Source organism: Aythya marila (genome assembly GCF_965140915.1).
Source record: "Aythya marila genome assembly, chromosome: 10".
In the NCBI taxonomy this organism is placed as follows: domain Eukaryota; kingdom Metazoa; phylum Chordata; class Aves; order Anseriformes; family Anatidae; genus Aythya; species Aythya marila.
In genome coordinates, this window is record NC_139051.1 from 17,468,689 (window position 1) to 17,494,402 (window position 25,714).

At 35.7% G+C, this 25,714-nt stretch overlaps 1 protein-coding gene across 2 annotated transcripts in view; it reads left to right on the top strand.

The window, feature by feature from the left end:
• SYN2 (synapsin II) overlaps positions 1-25,714 on the top strand; it is a 180,722-nt gene that overhangs the window by 51,770 nt on the left and 103,238 nt on the right. For both annotated transcript variants that reach the window (XM_082768170.1, XM_082768171.1), the window contains exons 2-4: positions 16,443-16,500; positions 18,312-18,403; positions 22,288-22,444. In XM_082768170.1, the coding sequence (XP_082624296.1) occupies positions 16,443-16,500; positions 18,312-18,403; positions 22,288-22,444 (307 nt within the window). The remainder of the gene's footprint in view (positions 1-16,442; positions 16,501-18,311; positions 18,404-22,287; positions 22,445-25,714) is intronic.

The following is a 25,714-nucleotide window of genomic DNA, read 5'->3' on the forward strand; positions in this document are numbered from 1 at the left end:
TAGCATATGTTTTCTGTAGTCTAATATTTTTCAAAGAAAGAAGCATGTATATCATGTAATGACAGGTTATGTAGTTGTTCTTTTATCTGCCCTAAGAATTGACTTACTTGGAGGAAATTCCTTGAAGACATAAAAGTCTCAGTTGTTTCCATGAGCTTCTTAAAGACTTTACCAATGCAAATGAAGAATGCTATAATGATTCTCCTCATCTGTTTTCAGCAGATAACAGGTTTATTTAAACTGGTCTATATAACTGTATTGGGGATTTCATATTGCCAAAGTTTACATGGCAACAATGCTACTGATAATTCAGAACTGGTCCTCATCCTTCTTACCTTATGGCATTTAAAAAAATGTAGTGACGTCATTCTGCCCTCCAATGAGATTTATTGAGCTTTTCTTTTCCAGTTTTGTTTGAGTCTCTTATCACCACATTGGAAAAACTGACTAGGCATTGAAATTCAGGTGATAAAGATCTTAAGAGAGTTGGTGAGTCATACTCTAGGGAGAATACTGGATTCAACTGGCCTAGCAAAAATTTTATTCTAAGAAATGGTTTTCCAATAATGTATATATGTGTGTATATATATATATATATATATATATATACACAATTGCATGTAATAACTAATATTGAGTTTGGTTAATATAATTAAATTCTCAGTAAAAGAAGGCACTTGTAAAAAGCCATTCTGACTGTTTGCTATAGGTGTCTTTTATACAGCAAGTTAATGAAATCAGTTTCCCTCAGTTCCTTAAACAATAAAAATAGTAATTGTTAGGTGTTAACAACTCTACCTATAGAGCCGTGCGAGTTCTTGAGGACTGCAGATTGCATGAAGTTTAATTTTGTGGATCCATGTCTTTTGATCCTTTAACATCATCTGCTTTTGCTGTCCCCCCCCTCCCCCCCCCCCCTCCAACCAGACCCATTCCCCTCCTGCTGTTTCACTGTCAGTACAAATGTTCTTAGGACAACAAAAATAATCACTAGCATTCAGCCAAGCCTTCCTCACCTGGTTGACTGTGCAGGTATGTGAGTGCTAGACCAGGATGGCAAGTGGCTCTGCAGCCCCAGGGAGGGTTAAGAAAAATTGATTTTTACAGCACTGGGCTCAAGTCAGCTTTAAGTGGTTGTGAAGCTTTTCTGTCTCTCTGGACTGCTCCTCTGGGGCTTCTTTCTCCTCTTCCACATGAAGAGTGGCTGAAGGAACTGGGGCTTTTTTAGTCCAGTGAAAAAGGAGGCTGAGTGGAGACCTCATCACTTTCTACAACTACCTAATAGGAGGTTGCAGCAAGGAGGGCGTCAATCTCTTCTCAGGTGACAAGTGATAGGACATGAGGAAATGGCCTCAAGTTGCTCCGGGGAGGTTTGGGTTGGATATCAGGAAGAATGTCTTCATGGAGAATGTTCTTAGGAATTAGAATGGGCTGCCAGTGGAGTCCCCGTCCCTGAAGATATTTAAGAGATGTATGGATGTGGCATTAAGGATGGATGACATGTGACATGGATGAACAGTGGACTTGGCACTTTGAGGTTGATGGTTGGTCTTGATGATCTTAAGGGACTCTTCCAACCTAGATGATTCTATGATTCTTCCAAGTCAGCTTTTCCAGTACTGTTTCCCTTTGTCTCCTTTCTTTGAAGAAGGGTTATATTGATGTGAATTCATTGGTGGTTTGATTTGGGGAATAGGCTCTGTTGCTAAACTGGTATTTTCATTCTAAACTTACTCTTTCTCAGCTTACTATAGATGTACCTACATCTTCATTTTCATACCTGTCACTATCAAAATCATGGGCTTCCACTTCATATGTATGTGAACAGTGCAACAATTTTTCACTGACTGCCTTGGCAGCACATGCCTGTGCATTCTGGGCTGAATTTGACTGTGTGTATAATGGCAGAAATGTGCAGCCCAGGAAAAATACAATTAAGCTTTGTGCAGAAAGCCATAAATCATTGGCACTGTCTGTTTAGGGGGAAAAAAAAAAAAAAAGAAAAAAAAAAAAGAGAGAAGAAAAAAAAAGCTTGGTTATATTGAGCATATTTTTTTGCTGTGCCTTCATTAAGAGGTTAGGCAACAGATGACAGGATGGTTGTTAATGCAGATTTCACTCTGTAAATTTACCTTCTGTCATCTTGGTGATGGTTTGCAAAATACCACATAATTAGTGATTCTTGACTCTGGTACATACTTGCACTCTTGAGAAGAAAGCCACGGTTTTATAGAATTAATAAAGGAAATGTGACATGCTGGTGTTCTGGAGACCTCTAAACACACATGTGTATGTATGTATATACATATACATGTGTATGTATATATGTACATGTAGGCATACACAAACATAACATCCATGGCTTCAAATTTAGACTAGACATCTCTTGTCAAAACAGTTTAATATGAAAGAGAAGTGCTACAAATAAAGTTGAAATTCCACAAATCTATCACAAAATTGCTGACAATTTTTTTTTTTTAATTGTTATAAAGTATAGTTCTGCCCATGAGTCCCTCCAATCAACTTGAAAAAATAAAGCAGGGGAAAGGGGAGAAGGGAGAGGAAACAGAAAAAGAAGCTGCTAATGACTTTACTGACATACTGTTAAATTATGGCCTGCGGAGAAGGGTGGAAAACCTATTCTTAAGTAACTAGGAAGACAACAGAAAGCATGTAGGAAACCCTGTTTTAGTCAGTCTGTATTTCACATTATTAAGAAATGCTTAGCTATTCATCTGGAGGGTGAAATTAAAGAAATAGTGGTACAACTTCTGTACAGAATTGCTGATTTTGTCATTAGGAGGCTCATCTCTTCAGTACCACTCTTAGCAAATCATTCTAAATGGTTGTCTCTCCTGGGGAAAAAAGGGATACCCATTCAAAGAGTAGCAATGATAGATTTTTACTTTTCTTGCTGGTTTTGTGAATTTCATGTCTTTCTTAGTTTTCAAAATGTAACTACTAACTTTCAATTCATCAGATAATTTTGTCACTCAAAGCTGCTTACTTCTTCAAGTCTGAAGATGGAAGCAAACATTCCCAAATTGTAGAGGAGACTTAACAGTTAATGAATGTAACCATGCGTTCTTTGGGTCTGGTTTGCATCCTTGGTGTTTTTAAATGAGGTAGCACTGAGATTTAATTAGAGCCGAACAGTAGTCCTGGCATAGCACCTGTTCAAGTCACAGCCAAGTCCGTCTGACAATTGCTTTTCCACACCTTCAGAGAAACCAACACAGTTTGCTAACTGTCCTAATATTTTGAGCAGTCATAAATTTCTTCTGAGCATTTTCTTTTTTAAATCTTTTTTTATTTAAAACAAACAGAAAACAAAGTTATAGCTTTTGCAATTTAGTAAGAATCTCAGCTATATTTACAAATAAATAAAAAGGTTGCACTTCATTCAAAGGGAATCAAGAGAAAACAAAACAAAATCATAGAGCAAATGAAAAAAAAAAGTGTATGCTTTTAAAGATACATGTTTCTCTTAAAATGTAGAGTTCTCTAATTCCAGTCTTGTGATTTTATCAGGCCTGTGACTCAGAGATTTATTTATTTATTTATTCATATTCTAAGTTCTTGTACTGACAGATTTTGCCTTCCCACAGACTACCTCCCATCTGTTCAGGGTAATGGGTTTTCTGCCTATACTCAGAAAGGAGCATATTGTGGGATTTGAGTGAGAAATTTTACCCAAAGAAACCATTAGTTCTTGGAGTCTACTTAAACTTGGTTGCCAGGACTACTCCATGCTAGGTAAATAGGATAAAAATTTTTATGTCCTCATGTAGAAAATTGAGAACTATCGCCTGCCTACAGAAAGAGAAGAAAACGTGTATGATAATGAAATATAAACTTTGTATAAACACTGTGTTTGTGAAATGTTCAGGCTCTCTAGTTTTAAATATGTGGGTGGAAAGAAGGAAAAAGGAATAACAAAAGGGTGTGAATCTAGGAAAGAAACAAAAAGTTATATTACATTTTCTAGGGGATACTACAAAAGTAAAAGACTCAGAAAAGTCTAAATCAAGCGATGTGTACAATATTATCTCATAATAGAATGGACAATTTGTCAAAATATATGTCAAAATTTATGTGATTTTGGATTAAGCCCTTAAAAAGTACTTTCTTCACACTGACAAATCTGATAAAGATGCTCAAAACACAATGACTTGCATGTGTATCAAAAGCATTGTTTTAAGACATGATCATTACTTTTGAAAACTTTAAATAAAAAAAAAAAAGAAAGTAGTTTAGTAGCATTCATCCTTGCTGTTTCTGTTGCTACTTTAATCCTTCTCATTTGCTATGTAGCACTCAGTGCTTGTTGTTTTCCAACTAGGAAATTAAGATTCAGAGGTTAGCCGGTGGTCCTTTCAGTCTCTCTGTGGTATCTTGAATGGTGTTGGTCTGTGCACTGATGAGAATGTTACACTAAACCATGTTCCTTCAAGATTTTAAGATTTCTGGGAATAGGTGCATAGCAGGGCTCTGCTATTCAGTGTTTCTGTTCTTTTGCCTTTAGTTATTGAAATAGTATCTCTTTGGCTTGTGTTTTAGTAAACATGCTATATTTACTAGTGAGGAGGAAAGTGAAATGTGTTCTGTGACAGGGAAGGGGAAATGAGTGCACTGTGTCTTACCCCGAAGCATTAATTCTGTAGAAGTTATGCACTGTACTTACAGATGAGCTGCAGTACCTTGCAAGTGTAAGTATAAGTACAGCCTTGTATGGAATATCTCCGAGGGAAAGAACAGTATTAACCCCTACCAATCAAAAGCATCTTCAACAGAAAAGTGCAAAATAGAGTCTAATTTGGACAAAACTGTGGAATAGTTTTCAATACTTCTCTATTGTGTGTTTGAATGCACAATAATAAACTTTTGTACAATTTTCCCTTCTTCTGTACATGGCATAAATTTAATCATGAGGTTTTCCATACTGGGAGAGAGAATCTAATTTTGGGGAATCTAATCTAGTTGTTATTCTTTTCATACTTTTCATAAATAAATATGCTTTTTTTTTTTTTTTTTTTTAAGTTTTCATTTTTTCTGCCTCTCAGACTTAGGTAAACTGTAAAACCAAAGTGAGCTGGGACTTTTTTCCAGCACTTTAGTCTTGTTTCTGTTTAATTTGTGAAAAACTGCACTGTGGCCTGGGCTGTGATAGGTTCATTTTTTTATTTTATTTTTTTAGTCTAATGTACTTTTTCCCCTGAAGTTGTTTTTTTCTGGTTTCATCAGTTCACAGAGAAGTCTACCCAGCAGATGGCAGTGTTTAACCAACATGTCGGTGGAAACCTGCTCTGGATTTGTTCTGTATAGATAGCAGTTTGTGCAGCAGCTCAGGTTCATTTACAGAAATTCGTTATTATACAAACATAGGCATTGTAGAAATTCGTTTTGGTTTGTTATGCTTTCCTTTTCCAGAAAAGTAGTGAAATTGGGCATACCATTACATTTAATGAAATTACCGAAGATACAAAATAATGTAAAATGCAGAATTTCTGACGGAAGTAATTCTTCTTGAGTGGACAGATTTTGCAAGGCATTTGGAAGAAACATCCATAATCATTACAGCCTTTATGAAAAGTTTTTAATAATGTTTTTGGTTGCTCTTAAATCTTGATGAAAGCATCTGTCCTTATTCACTGCATACCATTAGTGCATATTATGCCAGTGTATATTAAAAAAAAATAATCCACTAATAAGTCTTTACCAAAAATAACATGCAGTATTCTGTTCATAACTCAACAGTCTGAATGAATTTCTTTTGAATTTACTTCTGGGCAATGGAACGTAGTGAGCAGTGTGTGAGAAAGGAGAAACTCAGGCTACAGGAGCTTAAAATGGAATTTCTGAGCATAATGCTCATCAGGTTTGTTGCTGATTGTTACAGAAAACAGCTGTTGAAGATACAAATGGGCTTCTGAAGTGGCATATACAGGAAAAAAAGATAGAAAATGCTGACCTTAATAGTAGTCACTTTTTTTTTTTTTTCTTTTTTTTTTTCTGATTTTCTTCTAAAGTGCTAATTGCCATATCTGCAAATCCTGGTGACTTTGTTTTCACTGAGCCATTAGGAATTTAGTGATTGCTTGCTCATTTTGTTCCTTTTTGTTTGTTTTGTTTTCCTATTTCATAACTAGAAAAAAGAAGGATTTTAGGAAAAAGAGTGGCAGTCTGCCATTATGTGTGAGTTTAATATGAGAACTGTCTCAAAGCAATCAGTGATATAACTACAGACTAATTTGTTTTGATATGGTAGCAAACTAGAATGAGTGTAGCAGCATTTCTTTCTTTAGCTAACTTAACTTTCAGTATGAATATAGTGGGTCGCAGAGTCTGAAAGGTTTTCAACACATCCTGATTTTTTGTCCCAACAGACCTTATTGTAGAATAACCAAGAAAACATTCATACTCTGAGTAGTGTTATTTGTTCATGTTTTGTTTACTCACCGGGATGATCATCCCTGCCCAGAGTCATAAATTCACTAGCAAAAATATTTACCAGTAACTAGTTGCAGATTTTGGATATTACGTAACAAGGACTTGCACATGCCTGCTATTTAGCTCTTTGCCAAATGGCAGTATCTTCATGGGAAAAGTACTCCCGTCTTTTTCTCTAACGACTCCCCATCCAAATGAATCAGTGCCATGGACTGCAGACTTGTGGTTGCCCAAGGATCCATTAGTGGAGAGGTGACTAGTAGCATAAGTGAGCCACTTCCCATTAGGGACTGAAGTGGGTGGGTGTAGCCCACAAAATGATGTAGGGCTGGATTCAGTTCATCTCTTGGGCATCCTTGACTAATGTGCTCTACGTTGCCAACTACATTTAGAGTGCTCTTTCCACAGTACGGCTCCTAGAGGGAAGATCTCTTCAAATCTCCGAGAACTTGGAACAACCTTTGCTATTGTGTGCAAACGAGAGCAGGTCCTGTTCTCACCCCTATAGACCCTGGAGGAATTAATCCCATCGATGCGAATTGTTCAGTTGTGAAATTATTACAATAATGCTATGTTTTAATATATGTCAAAAGAGAATGCTTATTTGTGTCCTAGTTATTTCAAGTCTGCCAAAAAATGGCAGTGACCCTCACAATTACATGATAATTAACAGCATTTAGTTGTGAAGAAAAAAAAAAAAAAAAAAGAAAGAAAGAAAAAAAGAAAAAAAGAGATGAACAGTATTCAGCTGTGAAGGGGAAGAGAAGTTGGAATACAGTTCTGTGTTCAGCAGATGCTTCTGCTCCTCGCAGCTGTAATGTACTGCCAGTCAGCTAGGCTCTGGACGGCAGGGGGGCTTGCAACAGAGCCTCATCAGATTTCTGCTCAAGAGGTTGGCACACTGCTGAATTTCAAAATCTGAAATTTGAGGTACAGCATGCTATTGTGTATGGCTCCACTTTCAGAGCTGAATACAGCCTGGGTGCAGTACAGACCGTGCTCAGAGTAGCCTGTGCAGCTGTACAGCACACATTGCAGCAGTGTAGGACTTGCCTGATTCCAGTCTTCATTAAGCACTGAAAATTCAGATCAGTTTTGTTTTGCAAATAAATGAGGAGGGTGTGAACAATTGTGGGATTTAGTATTAAAGCAATGTGCAATATGACCAAAATTAATATATCACTCAGGAATATTTTTTATTTATTAATCAGTTTGGCTTCTAATTAGATACACTGTAAGCAAATGGGTTCACACAGCTGCTTACAAAACCCCCAACATGTCAGAGAATACTTTCATGAAACTTATTATCATATATTTTGGTTATGCTTCTCATCTTTAATAGCTTCCCCTTTGTCACAACATCCTTGAGGCTTGTGGTATGTTTTGTGTTACAGATTGCACTAGACTTTACCTGTCTTTTAGTTTTTCAGACTGTTCCTGGACAGGAATTATTAAAGCCCATACTTCCAAGGCTGCCTTCATTTAGGGAAGGGGTGGATGATGTTTTCAGACTAGTGTACTAGCTGTGGTGCTAATTTATTGTAGAGAACAGATTCATTCACTAACTTTGGCAGTGCTTTCTCTGCGTTTCTCAGCAGACAAAATTCTATTATTCTCTAATCTATAGTGGAAAACTGAGAGTCCTAAGGAACACAGGCTCTTAATTATTTGACTTCCTTGATGATTTTAATATCAGTAAAACAGATGTTGATATTTTAAGTACAGGCAAAATTATGTGTGATTATACTTGTAAATACACCATTAAAATTAGTTTAGTTTTATAGCATACTTGGAAAGCTTAATTCGGAGCAGAAGAGACAGTTCCTTTTAATGAAAGGGTTGGAATATTGCTAAAATGTATTCCTTGCTGTATTTTCAGAACAACTCATTTGTGAATATTATGTAGGAGTTAATTAAAAAGTGTTATTCTTTCAGGTCTTACTAATGTTATAGCATCCAGTTTGGAACTTTTTCTAGTGGTCATTCGTTAGGAAAAAAAAGTCCTAGTGTGTTTAAAACTATGACAAAAGAATATAGGAAGGTACATGAAACTGGCAAATAAATCAAAAATATCATCCACCTAGTTATTGGCTCAGTCAGAATAGTATATATTCTGTATTACACAGCATTGCATTACCATCTCCAACCAGCAGGGACTTTTGCCTCATTTTTCCATCCCAGATGCTGCACGTAGAGCAATAGAGCCAACGATAAGAGGAGTTCGGGTAACCTGCTGCACCGTTCTGTGTATTTCCCTGCAGAATCAGGCATAAAATGTGATTTAGAAACAAAAAAAAAAAAAAAAACGGAAACTGATACTGGCAAAATTTTCTATTTTCGTGGTAACCCTTATTGTCCTGAGAATTTTCAGTAGAATGTGTTTCTGATGGCTACTGGAGCTTCAATATCCTGAAGTAATTGTTTTTTCATGGAAACATGCTGGACCTTCCTCCATAGCTAGTGGGTATATAAAATGTGTGTTTCATTCTTCCATAAAAACTGGTAAATTAATAGTTTTGTTCTGTTGAGCACAGTGCATGAAATTCTTTTCTTTGTGGGGGGCGATTGGACTGGAGTGTACCACCCAGCTTCTAGTGCACTGGGAATCTTAGCTTCACTTAGAAGAGACTCTCAGGAAGCCAGTGGAGACTCAGTGTGTGTATTCTCCCTCACGGACATGCATGTGCAAAAAGTACCTTAATGTTATTCACTAATTCAAATGAATAACAAGGGAGGAAAATAGAAAGCATCAACAGTTACTAGTAATTTAATCCATTTAGACATCAGTGATAATTTATTTCCTTTTTTTTTTTTTTTTTTGCTAACCCTGTGTTAAATACATAGAGACTGTTCATATTGTTGCTGTTAATATGCTTTCTTTAGCAGATCTAAAACTAAGTACAGGTAAGCTTTATACTATCTATCATGCATAACATCCATAATTCAGCACAAATATCTATGTAACTGTAATGATAATGAAGCATTTCCTGTGTTCTCAGCTCCTGCCTTTGACTCCTACCTGGCTTGGTTGATACCACAGTAGAAACCTTAAAAGATACAAAAACAATGAGATGACCATGGTTCTATATTTTTCCTTGATTGGTAACACTTTTTTTTTTTCACCAATCTGATATATATTTATTTCTACAGAAGAGGGCAGCAAAAGCCATATACTTTCTTTACTGCATCAATGACTATGAGCTGTAAAGACTAGGGTTTCTAACTGATCTGTTTGAAGAAACAGGGCAGCACACAGCTGTCTTAAATCTAAAGATAAGTTATGCTTACATTAAAAAAAAAAAAAAAAAGATTAAAAAATCGAAGACATTTCCACTGACTGTTTGGAATCTTGATGTAAAGTATTCCTGTAACATCAACTAAATAATAGAATTGTAATGTCCAGCTCTACATGATGGAAGTGAAAGGATCTCTGAGCCAATGATTAAAGCAGCTGCCAGTCTGTGAAAAATCATTTAATCTGTTGCTCATTTAAATCCAATTCAGAGCTGGTGAGGCCACAACATTGTTGAATGGGTATTAAATGCTTGTTGATGTCCAGCTGGAAAAAAAACCCACAAACTGTCTTGCCTGTACCATCACTGTCATTCTCTGCAGAGGCCACGTTGTGATTGTGTTGTGTGTGTTTGTGTGTGTGTGTATTGTGTGTGTGTGTATAAGTACATGTATATCTCCAACAGGATATTCTGGCTCTTATCTCTTCTCCTCCCATTGCCCACTGCTTCCCCTGAGTCTTGTCCCTGCGTGTAGGGCTGAAGATTTAAGGTATGATGTTACGGTTGAAGGTTTGATGTTGCAGTTAATCTCGTTTAACTACGAGCTGTGGCTGAAAGGTGTGCATCTCTTTATCAGTTTCTCTCCAGACATATACGTATCTTGCATGCTTTCCTCTCTCTCTCACCTCATGTTGACTTAAAAATAAATAAATAAATAAATAAATAAATAAACCCACTCAGAATCTCATCTATGGGTTGAGCACAGGAGCGAAACTAGCTGGAGAGGTTTTTAAGGTACATATTCTGTACTAAGTGCAGGATTCCCGAAGATGAAATTTCAAACATGATAGCCCAGCATGTTATATATGACTATCACTTGGTAATGTCTGCAAGATTCATATATTCTCATATCACATACAGTCATGCATCTTGCTGAGAGGCATTTAAAACTTAGAGCCTTAGAGATTTCAGTGTAAATAGAAAATAATGAAAGGCAGATAAATTTCTGCTGAAGATTTTATCAGTAGTATGGATTCAGTCTCAAAAATTCTTTCACTCCAGACTGTTTTTTATGGCATTTCAAATATTGTCAGGAATTACTTTCTATTAGTGTATCAGTTTACTTTCTTTACTTCAATGGGAAAGAGCAAAGAAAAGTATCACTAGACGTTATTTCTATTTTTTCTTCTATGGAACAATCAACTGTGGCTTCCTTGTGTGACATTTTTGCCATTTATTCAAGACAGAATGCATTACCTTCTGAATAGTAAAGTTGTTTGTTATCTGTTTGTCCTCATTTATCTTTGTTGTCAGCAGAGTGAGAAGTTGGAAAGAGTGGACTTTTAGTTGTTAGGCAAATCTAACTTTATTGGCAAATCTAACTTTATTAGTCTAGCCTGCAATATTTTCATACTGACTTACATTTACATAGATAAGTTTAAGGAACTTATCATAACTGCTGCAGATATGCAGTTTGTCTTATAGTCCTAGGAACCATTAAAACATCCAGCAGTATTTAGAACAATAATAATTTGTAGAGCTTAGGGATATAGTTTAGTGGGGACTGTTAGCATTAGGTCAGAGGTTGGACTCGATGATCTTGAGGTCTCTTCCAACCTAGAAATTCTGTGATTATGTGATAATATTTCTTAATATGGCTAATGATGGTTTTCTATATGAACGTTTGGACTTTTTCTTCAGAATACAAAGTATTCTTATGAATCTATACTTGGGAATGTGTAGTAATTGTTTGTTCCAATGAGTCTAACAGATTTGGAAAAGCTTATATGTTGCATCAAGTATGAGGTCTTCTAGTGATTATTCTTTAAAGTATTTAAAAATACTTTCATTTGTCATCTAATTTACAAAATAAACCCACAGAAATTACATCGTGACTATAAATCTTCCACAGTATAGGGCTAATGGTAAGTATTACATAATCTGAGGTGTGGGATTTTGAGACAAACAGAAAGGCAGTCTAGCATTTGGTCATGAAAAAGTACTTGTTTAACCTTGAGTGGGCAGAAAATTAGGCATTTTCAGTAAAGCATGCTGTTCTGAAAAACCAGCAAATTTAAGCTCAAATTAGAGATTCAAGAGTAGGAGGTATGTTCTTCTTGATTAGAGTTCTAGCAAAATACTGTATTCAGGCACAGAACAGAGTGACAAATAGAAGGGCTCCTGTTTAAAGCAACAGAGAGGTGGTTCTTGGGCTTGTAGGTCTGCACTGTGAAAGAAGAAAAATAGTTCTGTTTTGTTTATATCATCAGAGTAAAAAGGATGAATATTCTGATATATGACAAGGAGATAGGATAATTTGTTTAAAAAAAGAAAAAGAAACAAAGACTAGTAATAAATTATGAGGGGAAAAAAAAAAAAAAACAAACACACACAACCAACTGAAAACAAACAAACAAAAACACACCACTTTCCAGCAAGGGGGATACACAGCACAGGAAGGGAAGTGGAATATTTGCCACTTAATAGGCTTGGATTCTATATTTCTATATATATATATATATTTTTTTAACACTTTTAGAGTTGAATTTCTTTGGGCAGCTTCTCTATTGTTTGGGCAGGAAAATCCTCTGCTGAAAAATTCCTTTTCATGAGCTTTGCCATCACTCATAAAGGGAATGAGGAATGGTATGACAGTTGAGTGCCTCTGCATGGAGGAGTGAGGAGATCTGGTTTTTAGGATATATTTAACAGAAAGTTCTTTGGTTCAAGTTACAGAAGTCAAGGAAGGAAAGTCCTGCACCAGAGCAGGATTGTTTCCTACAGATGTTTTGTACTACCCTGTTAAGTTTGAATTGCGCAAGTAACTGTGCTTCCATGCTCCCCAGTAACTGGGCAGATCAGCAATGAAGAATCCTATTAGCTTGACAGAACTACCTATGTGAAATATTCTAACATTGCTAGGCCATCTGAGATGACTTCATCATGTCCTAATATACAGTAGGACCACAAGTGCTTGGCTTTATTTCTAGTAATTCTCTTTTCAGGTATTTTGATTGACTAGGGTGGCAAAAATCTTTGTTGCTAACCAGACTTGAACTTGAAGGGAAAACAAACCCAGTCTTCAGTATTTTCTATTCCGTGTCTGAGGCTAGTGATCCAGACGCTAAGTTCTTGGAAATCTGTCTGCTTTTGTCACAGTCTGCCAAAATCTTTACATGCATTTGTTAATTCCAGTGAACCAGTTATTTGAGACTGCGGTGTATGTATGCGTAAGTTACCGTGCTCAAAGTTAATTAAGCTGTTTATGCACATTGACAGTCTGCAATTTCTGTACTCTAGAGGGTGCTACTGTTCTAATTGGTGAATAAACTTTTGCCCAGTTGTAGTAAGCTGGCAATATTAATTGTTTTTTGAGCATACAAAGCTCTTATTGATGGGAACAGAAATTAGTTCCCACTGTTCAGGCATGCCCAGAAATCAGTGCTTAAGCTGATCTGAATCCTGTGTACATTGTACAGAAATTAGACTACCAGCACAGTGCTAATTGTCTAGAAGGGCAAATTGCTGTGTTTAGGAATATGCAGAGCTGTGTAAATAAGAGATTTACATACATGAGCAGTAGTCTGTAGGACTGGAACCCATTCTTTTGCCGGATGCATGCTTTTGACTTTAATAAGGCTGTTGCTGGTGAACTCTATTGTGGTATTTAAGAATGCAAACTAAATTGGTCTAAATCTATTGCATGTTAGCAAATGATTTTCCTGTTGATTTTGTTGCCAGCTGATGTAGCACCTGTGTTAATGCTTTGTTCATTTACGTCATTGGTTTCATGGCACAGTAAGATATTGTGGAAATTTATGTAGATGCTGCGTAGTTTGAGAGAAACGTTTCAGGCCTTTTTTAATATGTTTGAAACATTTTTATTGCTCACTACTTTATTCATTGTCCTTGCCAAAGTTAAGTAGCATCAGTTCATATATTTATGTACTTATGTATTTATGGTAACTATATATTCTATAGTTGGTTAATTTTAAATGTTCAAGATTTTATCCAGAAAATGAATTGTGAAGCAATAAATATATAAATATTTCACTTATTTTGAAAAGATCCTGACTGCAAGAGTTCATGCTAATACCTCTAGTAAGGAGCATTCATAGTAGTACCTGGTCGTTTTCTTTACATGTAGGCTTTGGAAAGCAACTGTTTACACAGGGACTTCCATATGAATAACAGTACTGCTTTCTTCCCTTCTCTTCCTTACAAACAATTCAAAAATCATCAGCAACGGGCAGCCAAATGTTACTTGACTTGGGGCACATTTGTTATATTATCTTTACTCATACTGACAGCTAACCTTGTACTCTTCTCAAACGCCTTGACTAGAGATTCTGAGCATGAAAGCATTATGTTCTTTCTACTGAGGTGCTCCCAGGGTTGATACACAGGCATTACATGCTTGATACTGAGAGTAATAATGTTTAACTGGAATTTCAAACTATGTTTAAGTGATTTTTTTTTTTTTTTGGTAAAAGAATAATGCCATATCATTTTGTTTCCCATCTTCTCTTAAAAAAGTAAGGTAATTAATAAGGTAATAAATGTCTTTCTGATAAGACTATAAATAGGAAAAAAACTCAAGCAGGGTATGACTATATTTCCTAAGCACCGTAAGTAAAATGCAAACTAGGTTCTATTTCACAGCACACTCCTACTAAGAATATCTCGGAGTTTCTTCTGAAATTAGATGCATGACTTTTTATTGTAATGTATTTTTAGAGAGATCTAGATAAATTCTTGCAGTTTGCGGCTCAACATTTGGAGAATATTATTGAATATTACACATTTTTATCAAATGTGGGTTAATGCTCATTTGAAATTAGGTCTCTCTGAATGTTTAAATGTCACATTTGTTTTCAAGCCCCAGATGGCATAACTTCAGTACTTACTATTGCTGTTTATTTTCAAAGCTGAAGTCATTTGTTGAAATGTGAATCATGCCAGAATTTAGTTTTTTTAAAGGTTGTTTCATCTCTAAAGGATGTTGAAGTAGGAAAAGTGAATTTAAAGGGATAACATTTCACTTTAACTAATGTTTGGAGCATATTCCAATAAATGCTTAGTGCTAAAGAACAGAGGAGCCTCTCTTTGGCTCTTTGTGGTTTCTCAGTTCCATTTCCTGTCATGAAGAAGAAATTAATTGCTGATATTTGTTAGGGTAAGCACTGTAGGAGGTTTAGTCTCTCTATATGGTCAAATTACCATTCAGAACAAACTGGGAAAAAAAAAATGAATACTATTTCTTTAAGTTAGACTTGTTATACAGTGTATTTAACTTCTACTTTTTTTTTTTTTACAGGCAAAAATATGTGATAATGTTATCCTCAGTAGGCACCTTCTGTAATAAAACAGTGGATTTAAAACTTAGTATCTCATCTGTATTAATTAAAAGAAAACAGTATAAACCAATAATGCAAATATTTTCTTCATTTTTATCTTAGCAATTGCATATACATACAGAATTAATTGCTGAACAATATTTCTGTATGCCATTTCATTATAAACAGTTTCTTTGTTTTTTACCATCAGTTATCCAAAATATATAAAATATCGTTAAGAAATATGTTGCCTAAGGCAGTGTTTTCTGTTGATTATCATGGAATTTAGTTCCTCCAGTGCTGAAACCAATGGTGAAACTCTTCTCAATCTCAGTGGGAAAAGGATTTTTGAAAAGTAACAGTGATTTTTTTTATTATAGAGTATATGCTACTTTCACTGATGAGGTAGATTTAATTGAATATAATATATAAATAAAATAAAATTGAATATAAATATATAAAATAAAGTTGAATAAATAGCATTTTGTCAAATGTTGAAATGGACAAAATAGGTTTTTGTTTTGTTTTTTTTTTTTTTTTTTTAAGTACTTGCAGATGTTCTGTTTTGTTTTATTTTGTAGAGTAGAGTATTATGTAGAGTAGATTTTTGCTTGTTATTAATAAAAGTGGGAAAGGTACTTTAAACTTTGGCTTGAATAAAGAAGTTACAGAGACTGATACCCTTTTCCAGCTTCAGAGTGTTAGAGTAATTCCCTTTTATCAACAGGTTTTTATTTCATTTCTGTTTTCTCCAAAACAAATAAATGCTAGATAAGACATAAAACACAAAATACATTGCTTGTGAGGCCTGAGGTTTGGACCATTTAATTCAGTTCTGTTTTATCAAAGCAATCACAGTGCTTAACAGTTGGTAATCTCTCTTTCAGGTTAATTACACTGCCACAAGTTACAATCTAGAAAAAGCAAAACTATTTAGTAAATTGATCACTTGCAAATTTAGTGACAACAGTCTCCAGTACCTATGATACTTCCTTTAAAAACAGTTGAAAATTTTTAGGCATAATGTTTCCAATAAACCATTTTTTCTAAATAAATTAAGTGAACAAAGATTAGTGTGAGTGGTGTTGCTTAGGATCTTGTTCACACTGAAGTGAATTTCCATTGATGTTGTCAGTTTTAACGCAAGCAGGATTGCATCTTGTTAATGGTACTCATATTAGTAACTGTGAAATATGTATTTAGGTACACCTTAGTATGTACTTCATATTGGGTGATTGCAGGAATCACAAAATAGTTTGTAACAGGATATTAAGGACAAAAGGATGATAAAGGGGATAAAATGTGTATTCTTTTAGTATATATGTGTATTTTCAAGACACTGAAGGCCATAAAGGAAGCTTTATGCAGCTATTGATTACGGATATACATATCCTTGATTTTCTGTCTTCCTTCTTTCTTGCAGGGCCAAGGCTTTCCGTGGAAAAAAGGTTCATGGAGAATATGACATAAAGGTTGAACAGGTAATTAAATGACTTAATCTGAATGTTATTTTTATGTGCTCGTGTGTATATATACACGTACATGCATATATGCATAAATAGGTATGTAGTCCTTTGTAATTCAGTAAAAAAGAAAAATTCAAATTGGGTAGAAAACCAAAAGGTTGAATTTTATTTGGAATTTCAAGGAGTGAGGCAAAAATATCACTGGCACTGTGGATCCAGCTTATCTAAATCACTTTAATGCTGTACTATCTAGCTCTGCACTGTTCTCAACTTGGAACTGCTTTGCAGGGATTTTCAGGAGTATTGAGAGAGGGGAAGAAGGAGGCAAGCTATTTTGTTCCAAAATACCACTCACATCTAAATCAGAATGTGCAGTTGACATCACGTACACTTTAATGCTAGCACTGTGTAAGCCTAGAGTTTCCTTCATAAGGTCTTTGTAGGACCAAAACCACCTTTAATCAGCAATAGATTGAAGGCTTCTGAACCCTATTAAACACTTTGTAAAGCATTGACACCTTTACTGTTTGTGTACAAATAAATTGAGTTAGTAACTTCAGTGTTCTTTTCCTAATACTGAAGGGCATTATTTTGTTTGTATACTGCTTACAGCAACCTACCTATAATCTATAATATTTTCTATCACATATTAAGTTTTTAAAGTATGAAATCTATACTGTGAATCCGTGTAATTTTTTAATGTAATAAATGAATGGGAGAGACTAGTTGTCAATCTTAATTTTTAAATGATTTATTAATGTTTTGTCAGCATTTATACAAATATTTTAATCTCTCATCATTTGCACTGATTTTACAAAGTCTTAAATCTGCTCTTTGTGTTTAAAACATTGATCCAAGAAAGTATATAAATGTATAAGATTTAATGAAGAATCATCCATGCTTGAAATCAAGCACATACTTAAACTGTTGAGTTGGAATGGTGGATAGAGGAGTCAACACTTGCCTTAAATGAACACTAATTCTGAAAGCCTTACACAGATTTTACTTAGGAAGGCCTTCAGTGACACCATTTTTCAAGAGGAGACTAATGAGAATTCTGACAGTCTCTACTCTGTACTAGTGTCTAGGATAGCAAAGACACTTTTATTTATCCACTAGAAGACAGTTGGCTGCATTTCAATTATTCTGCTGTGTAATGTTATTGTAAAGTGCTTTGAGAGTCTAAGCTGATGAAAGACTGTGGATAAATGAAAAACATCCTGTTCTTTTATTTCAAATAACTGTAGATTCAGAGTATGGAATTGGTTCCTTGTAAATGCCACATTTCCAGTGTGAGAAGATACTTTGAAAAAATCCTTTATTTGTGAATTTTGCATGTCAATTGTTTAGGAGCAACTGATCTTTTAGGAAGAAGACTAAATGCACATAAAATAAATAGAAAAGAGTAAAATATGTGAAGGAAAGGGAAGAAAAAACAAAACATACTAAGTGTGATAAGAAAATATTCTGTTTCTCATATTTACCTTAACACTGCTTTTGTGCTATTTGCTTCAGCATGTTTGGTAAATGTTTGTTGTGCCTTGATTAATTTCTATAGCACACCATACAAAGGAAATAAGTCTCTACCACCCCACAGTCTTTGTTTATGCATTTTTTTTTCTTTCTTTATATTTTCTAATTTGTTCGATTGCTTCATATATGATGCATGCCATTGGATTAAGATCCAATTAAGAAGATCCTCTTAGTGCACATTGTGGTCCAATTATATATTGTCAGCTGTTCAGATATTAATACTTAACAGAAGGGATTTAGGAAAATAAAGGTAAAATAAAACAGACCGACTAATGCGAGTCCTCTTTTCACAGGCAGAATTTTCAGAAATCAACTTGATAGCCCATGCTGATGGCAATTATGCGGTGGATATCCAAGTATTTCGGAATGGCACTAAAGTCGTCAGGTAAGAAAACTAAATACAATAAGAGCAAGAAGCAATAGGTTTTGCATGTAATTTTACATGCATAATGTAAATGTACATGTAAAATATACTGAATGGTTTTTTTTTTTTTTTTTTTGTATACGGTAATAGGGATTTTTGCCATGAAAAGTATCTGATCAGTGGAGTAAGTCATGTGACAAGGCCTCCCACGGGCAGCAGCTCTTCATGTGGGTCCATACCATGGGTTCCATCTGTCAGGAGCAAACTGCTCCAATGCAGGTCCCTCACAGGTGGCAGCTCCCCCCACACCACCCGCTCCTGCGTGGGCTCTTCTCCATGGGCTGCAGCTCCCACCCAGGGCCTGCTGTTTTCTATTGACATGGACCAAGTCATATGAATTCTTTCCGGATAGTTACTGTAATATCACAGTTTAGATAATTTCCTATTAGGTTATTTTGTCCATAAAAGAATTATTCCAATGGAAGTCAGGGGTCTTTTCACCATTTTATTTATTTATTTATTTATTTTCCTCCAGAGAGAACATGTTCAGCTTTGTAAATGTAGGGAGGGAAACAGGAGTAAATCAGGGCAAAGTAAAAGCTTAATTTACATTAGGAAAATTATTTCAGACAGTTCTATAACTGGGGAATTACTCTGATTTTGGTCAGTGCAGTTAATGGCTTAAGTGTAACAGTTTGGCTGAATGCATATAGAAAGGTAGATCACACTGCTGACAGTGATCTGGTGGTTTCCTACTTAGGTTTATCTCCAGGAAAGAGTTCAGGGAGCTGGACTGCATATAGCATGTCTAGTAACTTTGTGTTTTTGCTCAACATCTGTCCAAATAAAAGACTTGAAGATTTTTACTTTTTCATGTTAAAAAAAAAAATCAAGAAGAAAAATATTGAAAATAAGCATACTTTATGCTTTAAAACTCATAGCTGTTTAATTTCTTGTGTGCTTTAAAAATATTGCAGCTTAATGTAACAACCACTTATGCCAAATCCACAAGATTATTTCCTTAGAAGAGTAACAGATCTGATTTCCCCCTCTCCCCCTCCCCCCCCCCCCCCCAATGAATGAAGTTTGGAGCCAAGAAATCTTGCTCCTTAATGGCTTTGCTGTAGAGAATTTTCCAAACAGAACATAAGTATCGATGCCCAGTTAGGATCTCAATATGTCAATATTTAACGAGAGCTGGGAACCTCAAGGAAACAGCATCTGAAATGATGTATATTTGTTTAAGAGAGAGAGAGAAAAATAAAAAATAAAACTTCTGTTTAAAATTACTGCTGTTAAAAAAACAGAGAAATCTTACCACGTCATCAGGCAACTCTAATAGTGAGGTAATGCAGGATTTTATAGTATTATCACTTTTATTTATAATCAAATTTATTTAACCAAATAGAGCTACCTGAAGTTGATATTGCACTCATCTTTGTGTGGGATATTTGCATATATGTGTGTGCTTTCTGGTGTAAGAGGGGTAAGCCGGCATGATGGGAGCGGTTCTACATTTGCATGACAAATAACTTTTCTGGAGATACAGAACATGTTGGGGGGGGGGGGGAGTTTTTTCATAAAAGTTCTAAGTTCTGTTTCTTCAGGTATCTGCAAGTCTTTACCTTGCGTTAAGCCTTGTTGGTTTGGGAAATTTGTTGCCTGAAGCTTGTTGTATGGTTCTTGTGTTTCTAAGGAATGCAGAGATACTGAAGGATATTCAGTTAAGGAAGTTCTTTGAGAGTCAACATTAACTATGGGTCAGCCAATAGCATATACAGCACATTCCTTTTTTTCTGTCTCAATTGTCAAGAGAAATAGGAGAAATTTCTGGTCCCACTCGTGTGAAAATTTATATTGAGTACAGACTGTAAACATATTACTAAAAAGGTTTATCTGAATACTGTGATTAAAATTCTTATGTTCTATTGATATGATGTCCAAAATGACTTTCTATATGAGCAAAATATTAGTTAATTAAATCATAGAAATTCCTGTGACAGAATTTTGCTGAATGGGATTAAGAGGAAAAAAAAAAAAAGTGACAGGCACTTGCTCCACAGTTATACTTTTTCAAGACATTGATATCTTTAAGCTAGTTAGTGTTTTTTCCACCTATAAAATCTGAATACAGAGGAGAATCTTTCAAGTTCAAGTTTGAGTGAATTCCACCTGTTGTGTTATGTCTTCTATTTTCTGTAACCTTTTTAAACTAGATGTCAATTCTTAAACTGGATGTCAGATGTCATCTTACTTAAACTAGATGTCAGAGTTTAAGTAAGGTGAAGGTGGTGCCAGACTATTTTCAAAGGTGCATAGTCAGAGGACAAGAATTAATGAATTTTGCAACACAAGAAAAAATGATTAAATTTCAGATGGGGGGTGGTATCTTGATCAAAAGTTGAACTCTGATTATCTCCAATTCTGATGATTTCTTTTGCAGGCATTAGGATTGCTTCATCTCTTTCTTATTGTCCTTAAAACACTGACAATAGCTGTGAAAGTAAAAATATTCCCTAAAAGGAAAGCATTAGAACTTGCTTAAGCTTCTGGCAGAGGTGTTTGCCTGCTTTATCTTTTTCATTGCTCAGGAATCAGTATACATAGAAATAAACTAAGAAATACTAAGAAATACTTAGAAATAAACTAAGAAATAAACTAAGAAACTGGCTGCTCTTGGCTTGGACTGGCGCACGCTTTGTTGGGTTGGAAACTGGCTGGATAGCCGGGCCCAAAGAGTCGTGGTGAATGGAGCCAAGTCCAGTTGGAGGCCAGTCACTAGTGGCGTCCCCCAGGGCTCGGTGCTGGGGCCGGTCCTCTTTAATATCTTCATCGATGATCTGGACGAGGGCATCGAGTGCACCCTCAGTAAGTTCGCAGATGACATCAAGTTAGGTGCGTGTGTCGATCTCCTTGAGGGTAGGAAAGCTCTGCAGGAGGATCTGGATAGGCTGCACCGATGGGCTGAGGCCAACTGCATGAAGTTCAACAAGGCCAAGTGCCGGGTCCTGCACCTGGGGCGCAATAACCCCAAGCAGAGCTACAGGCTGGGAGATGAGTGGTTGGAGAGCTGCCAGACAGAGAAGGACCTGGGAGTATTGGTGGATAGTCAGCTGAATATGAGCCAGCAGTGTGCTCAGGTGGCCAAGAAGGCCAACGGCATCCTGGCTTGTATAAGAAGCAGTGTGGCCAGCAGGGCTAGGGAGGTGATCGTCCCCCTGTACTCAGTTCTGGTGAGGCCGCACCTCGAGTACTGTGTTCAGTTTTGGGCCCCTCGCTACAAGAAGGACATCGAGGTGCTTGAGCGGGTCCAGAGAAGGGCGACGAAGCTGGTGAGGGGCCTGGAGAACAAGTCCTACGAGGAGCGGCTGAGGGAGCTGGGCTTGTTCAGCCTGGAGAAGAGGAGGCTCAGGGGCGACCTTATCGCTCTCTACAGGTACCTTAAAGGAGGCTGTAGCGAGGTGGGGGTTGGTCTGTTCTCCCACGTGCCTGGTGACAGGACGAGGGGGAATGGGCTAAAGTTGTGCCAGGGGAGTTTTAGGTTGGATGTTAGGAAGAACTTCTTTACCGAAAGGGTTGTTAGACACTGGAACAGGCTGCCCAGGGAAGTGGTGGAGTCACCATCCCTGGAAGTCTTTAAAAGATGTTTAGACGTAGAGCTTAGGGATATGGTTTAGTGGGGATTGTTAGTGTTAGGTCAGAGGTTGGGCTTGATGATCTTGAGGTCTCTTCCAACCTAGAAATTCTGTGATTCTGTGATACTCAGAATTGATGTTTCTTTCGGTGGCAGAACAACCTGAAAAGCCATGTTAATTTGTCTCTCTACTTACTGGAGTCACAGTATTTATTAGATGCTGTTTTCAGAAACAATTTGGGTATTAATTATTATCAATTTTCCTTGCTAGGTCATTCAGACCTGATTTTGTCCTTGTTCGACAACATTCATTCAGTATGGCAGAAAATGAAGATTTCCGAAACTTGATCATTGGGCTGCAGTATGCAGGCATCCCTAGCGTCAACTCCCTGGAATCCATCTATAACTTCTGTGATAAACCATGGGTGGTAAGTCTTGTACTGAAAAGTTCTGGTGCAGGCTTAGTGACTTCTGTTATTTGCTTGTTTAATTCATGCTTGTGTGACAAAATGCAAAGTCACAGAACAGTGAAACAATAGTGAAAGAAATAAAAAGGAAACTAATGTATTTTATTTTATTTATTTATTTATTTATTTTCCAAAGAGACAGTGTTGGCAGTGTGGAGATGGAGAGAAAAATATGCACAGTACAAATAATGAAATAAGCGAGGAAACTAACGGAAAGCCTATTCGTTGCTAACATCCTTCCTCAAGTGATGAACATGTATTTATTCATAATTTGTGTGGGAAAAGCAAGCTGAGAATATTTTTCATATTTGTGGCTTTGAACATAATTTAAACAGACTTTTAGCCAGTATTTTCCTCCTGCCTGTGAAATTTTTGGGGATATGCTTCAGCAAGGAAATCTGAAGCTATTAGTTTCCTCATCTGAAAGCTCTTTTCATAACCTTGTGCATATGAGGTAGAAGTTAGTCTTTTTTCAGTTACACATAGAGTAACGAGGCACATTTGAGAATCACTGATATTTGCCACTTTTAGTGTAGATGCTATTTCAGCTTTTCAGTACATACTTTGTAGTGATGAAAGTAGAATTTGATGATCTTTTTAATTCATACTGGACTAGAGCTTAGTAGCAACAAGTTAAAATGCAGTGCTGTGAAAGATGATTATGGATGGTGCAATCACTTTGTTTAATAGATGTATTCAGTTGCCCAAGAGCTAATGAAACTTTAAAGAATACCACTTGTTATAAATAGCCAGTGATTCATAATTTTTTTCTTTTGATGTTTGGGTAAGAAAATAAGACTTTTCAGTATTTTTCACACCAAAATAAACTTTTACTATAATGATTTAATACTTTTTATTGCCTTGAAGATGTTTATTTTCTCAGATTTAATTTGAAAACCCGTATTAAAAAATTGTCAGCAGGTTTTCATATATATCTCTTGCAGCTAATTTTATCACATTTTTATGTTTCAGTAATGTACAGTGGGGAATAAATAATTAATAAAGCATTTATAAGTTTTCAGAATACATATTGTACATTGCTGAATCCATTATATTAGTACGTCATATTTTATATGCTGTGTGGCATTTCTTAATGCTTTGATTCATTGCATGCAGTAAAGTTGGGCAATGAAACAGTAACAGTAGCATATATATGCAATAACGATGCAGTAGAGAGAAACTGAATAATTTTTAATAGTCTTCTGGTAGCATTAGCGTCATAGCTGTTCTTTCACCAAACCAATATATGTTTCTTACAAATGGTCTCATTTCACAGAAAATCACTGTGCTGATTTTTTAGACCAGTAATAACTGGGATTGATTGGGTGTTATTGAAATATTTGCTATAATAATTGCTACAACTGCTTATCTTTGATTTTTTTCAAATATTTTCTTTCTGTGCTTAAATTTCTGTACTTTAGCCAAGCCTCAATATGAATGACATTAAACTATTTTTTCAGCTAAGCTTATTTTATTCAAACATACAGAAGAATGATATTTTTTCCATTGAGATTTTCCTACCTTGCTGTTTCTGCATCTGACAGCCAAAATTTTTCATTTGAAATAGATTTTGCAGTCTCAGCAAAAGTCCATTTCACATCTCTTGGATACTTCCTCCCTAATAACTATCCTAGAGAAATTTTAAAGTATCAGACAGGTGACATGCTTCAAACTAGCGTTTCATGTTTTAATTTACTGCAACAGTTCCCTTCACAGAAGTTGTTTAATTTAAGGTATGTAATACAAAGAGGGCCTTAATTCCACGTTTTAACTACATGTAATGATAAGGTAAGCATGCAGTCATGCAAGTGATTCCTATTACAAATTTATATCAGAATTATACATCAACTGGATCCTACTTTAAAAGAATGCAGACTTTTGATTTTGAGGACAAAAATAGTTTCTGTACAAACACAAGGTGGCTTGTTTAGGCTTTTAACTTGGACTTTACTGACTTCTGTTCTCACTGGTATAGACACCAGTATGTACGGGCATATTAATCCTAGACTATTGTGAAACCTTTATCAGGTTTGGGGATGGTAACCAATGCAAGAAGTCATGTAAACAGGTTTCAATTCATGTTCGGAGTAAATAGCTAATGGTTAAAAATCTGTTGATCCTTTGATTCAGCCAGTTTTGCTAATGTTCAAATAATGCAGCATAACGCAGGGACTGTTAGTTTTGCTAGTATTATCTTCTAGCTTGTTAGATTACATCCAACTCAAACATGCTACCTTGCCTATGTAAAATCCCTGCAGCAAACTGTAGTCTAGTTTTAGATGCTTTTCATCTCAGTGTGTGCTCCTCAATCATGCATAATGCTGACATTATGCATAAAAACCACTGATGCCTATAGCATGCTTCTAGATGTACTTCAGGCAGGTAGATCAATAAGTGTTCCGTAGTGTTAAAATGGCATGTATTTAAGCTGAACTAGAAAACATAGTTAAATTGTAACTAGAGGGGAAAAAACAAAGCAAACCAAAAACTAGCAGAATTATTCTGTTATTTCCTTGCTCAGAAGTGAGTTCAACATATGCAGCACTGTTTAAAGCTTTTCAACCACCTACTATTCTAATATCTTATTATACACCGAACTTCATGCTTGGGTGAAACTGAATTTGTACGTTTGCAGATAAATACGTTTTCTTATTTAAATCCTTGTCTTACTCATCATGGTTTAAATATCAGAATAGATAGTGATTCTGATTGCATTTTATGTTACTCAGTCTTAACATTGATATGAAAAGAAAAGTAGTTTCCACTTCATACATATATGTACTTTTTGTAAAGTACATCCTACTGTCAGAAAGTATTTCAGAAAGCATATTCAGCAGTCATGAGTGTCCATGTCAATTTTGCAGTAGTGTGAATAAGCAAACGAGCTTAGACTGACCATAGATTAGGCCCATCCTCTTCATACCACATAAAGGATGCCTTTCTGGATGATTCCCTTGTTAGAAAGGTTGATTTGTTGTTTTTATGAAAGGTATTTCTATAAAAATATAGAAATAAAAATTCAAAAATGTTAAAAAGAAAAGTAGAACTCTAGATAAAGCCATAAATCACCATCTTTATTAATTGATGAGAACTACATTAACCCTCCAAGTAAAATTTCAGTGGCAGAAGTAAATCACAATTTCTATAATAGCAGAAAGAGACAGGGCAACGGTGTCCGATGCAATGGGACTTTAAAGGTAGCTTTTTTTTTTTTTTTTTTGAATTAGCCAG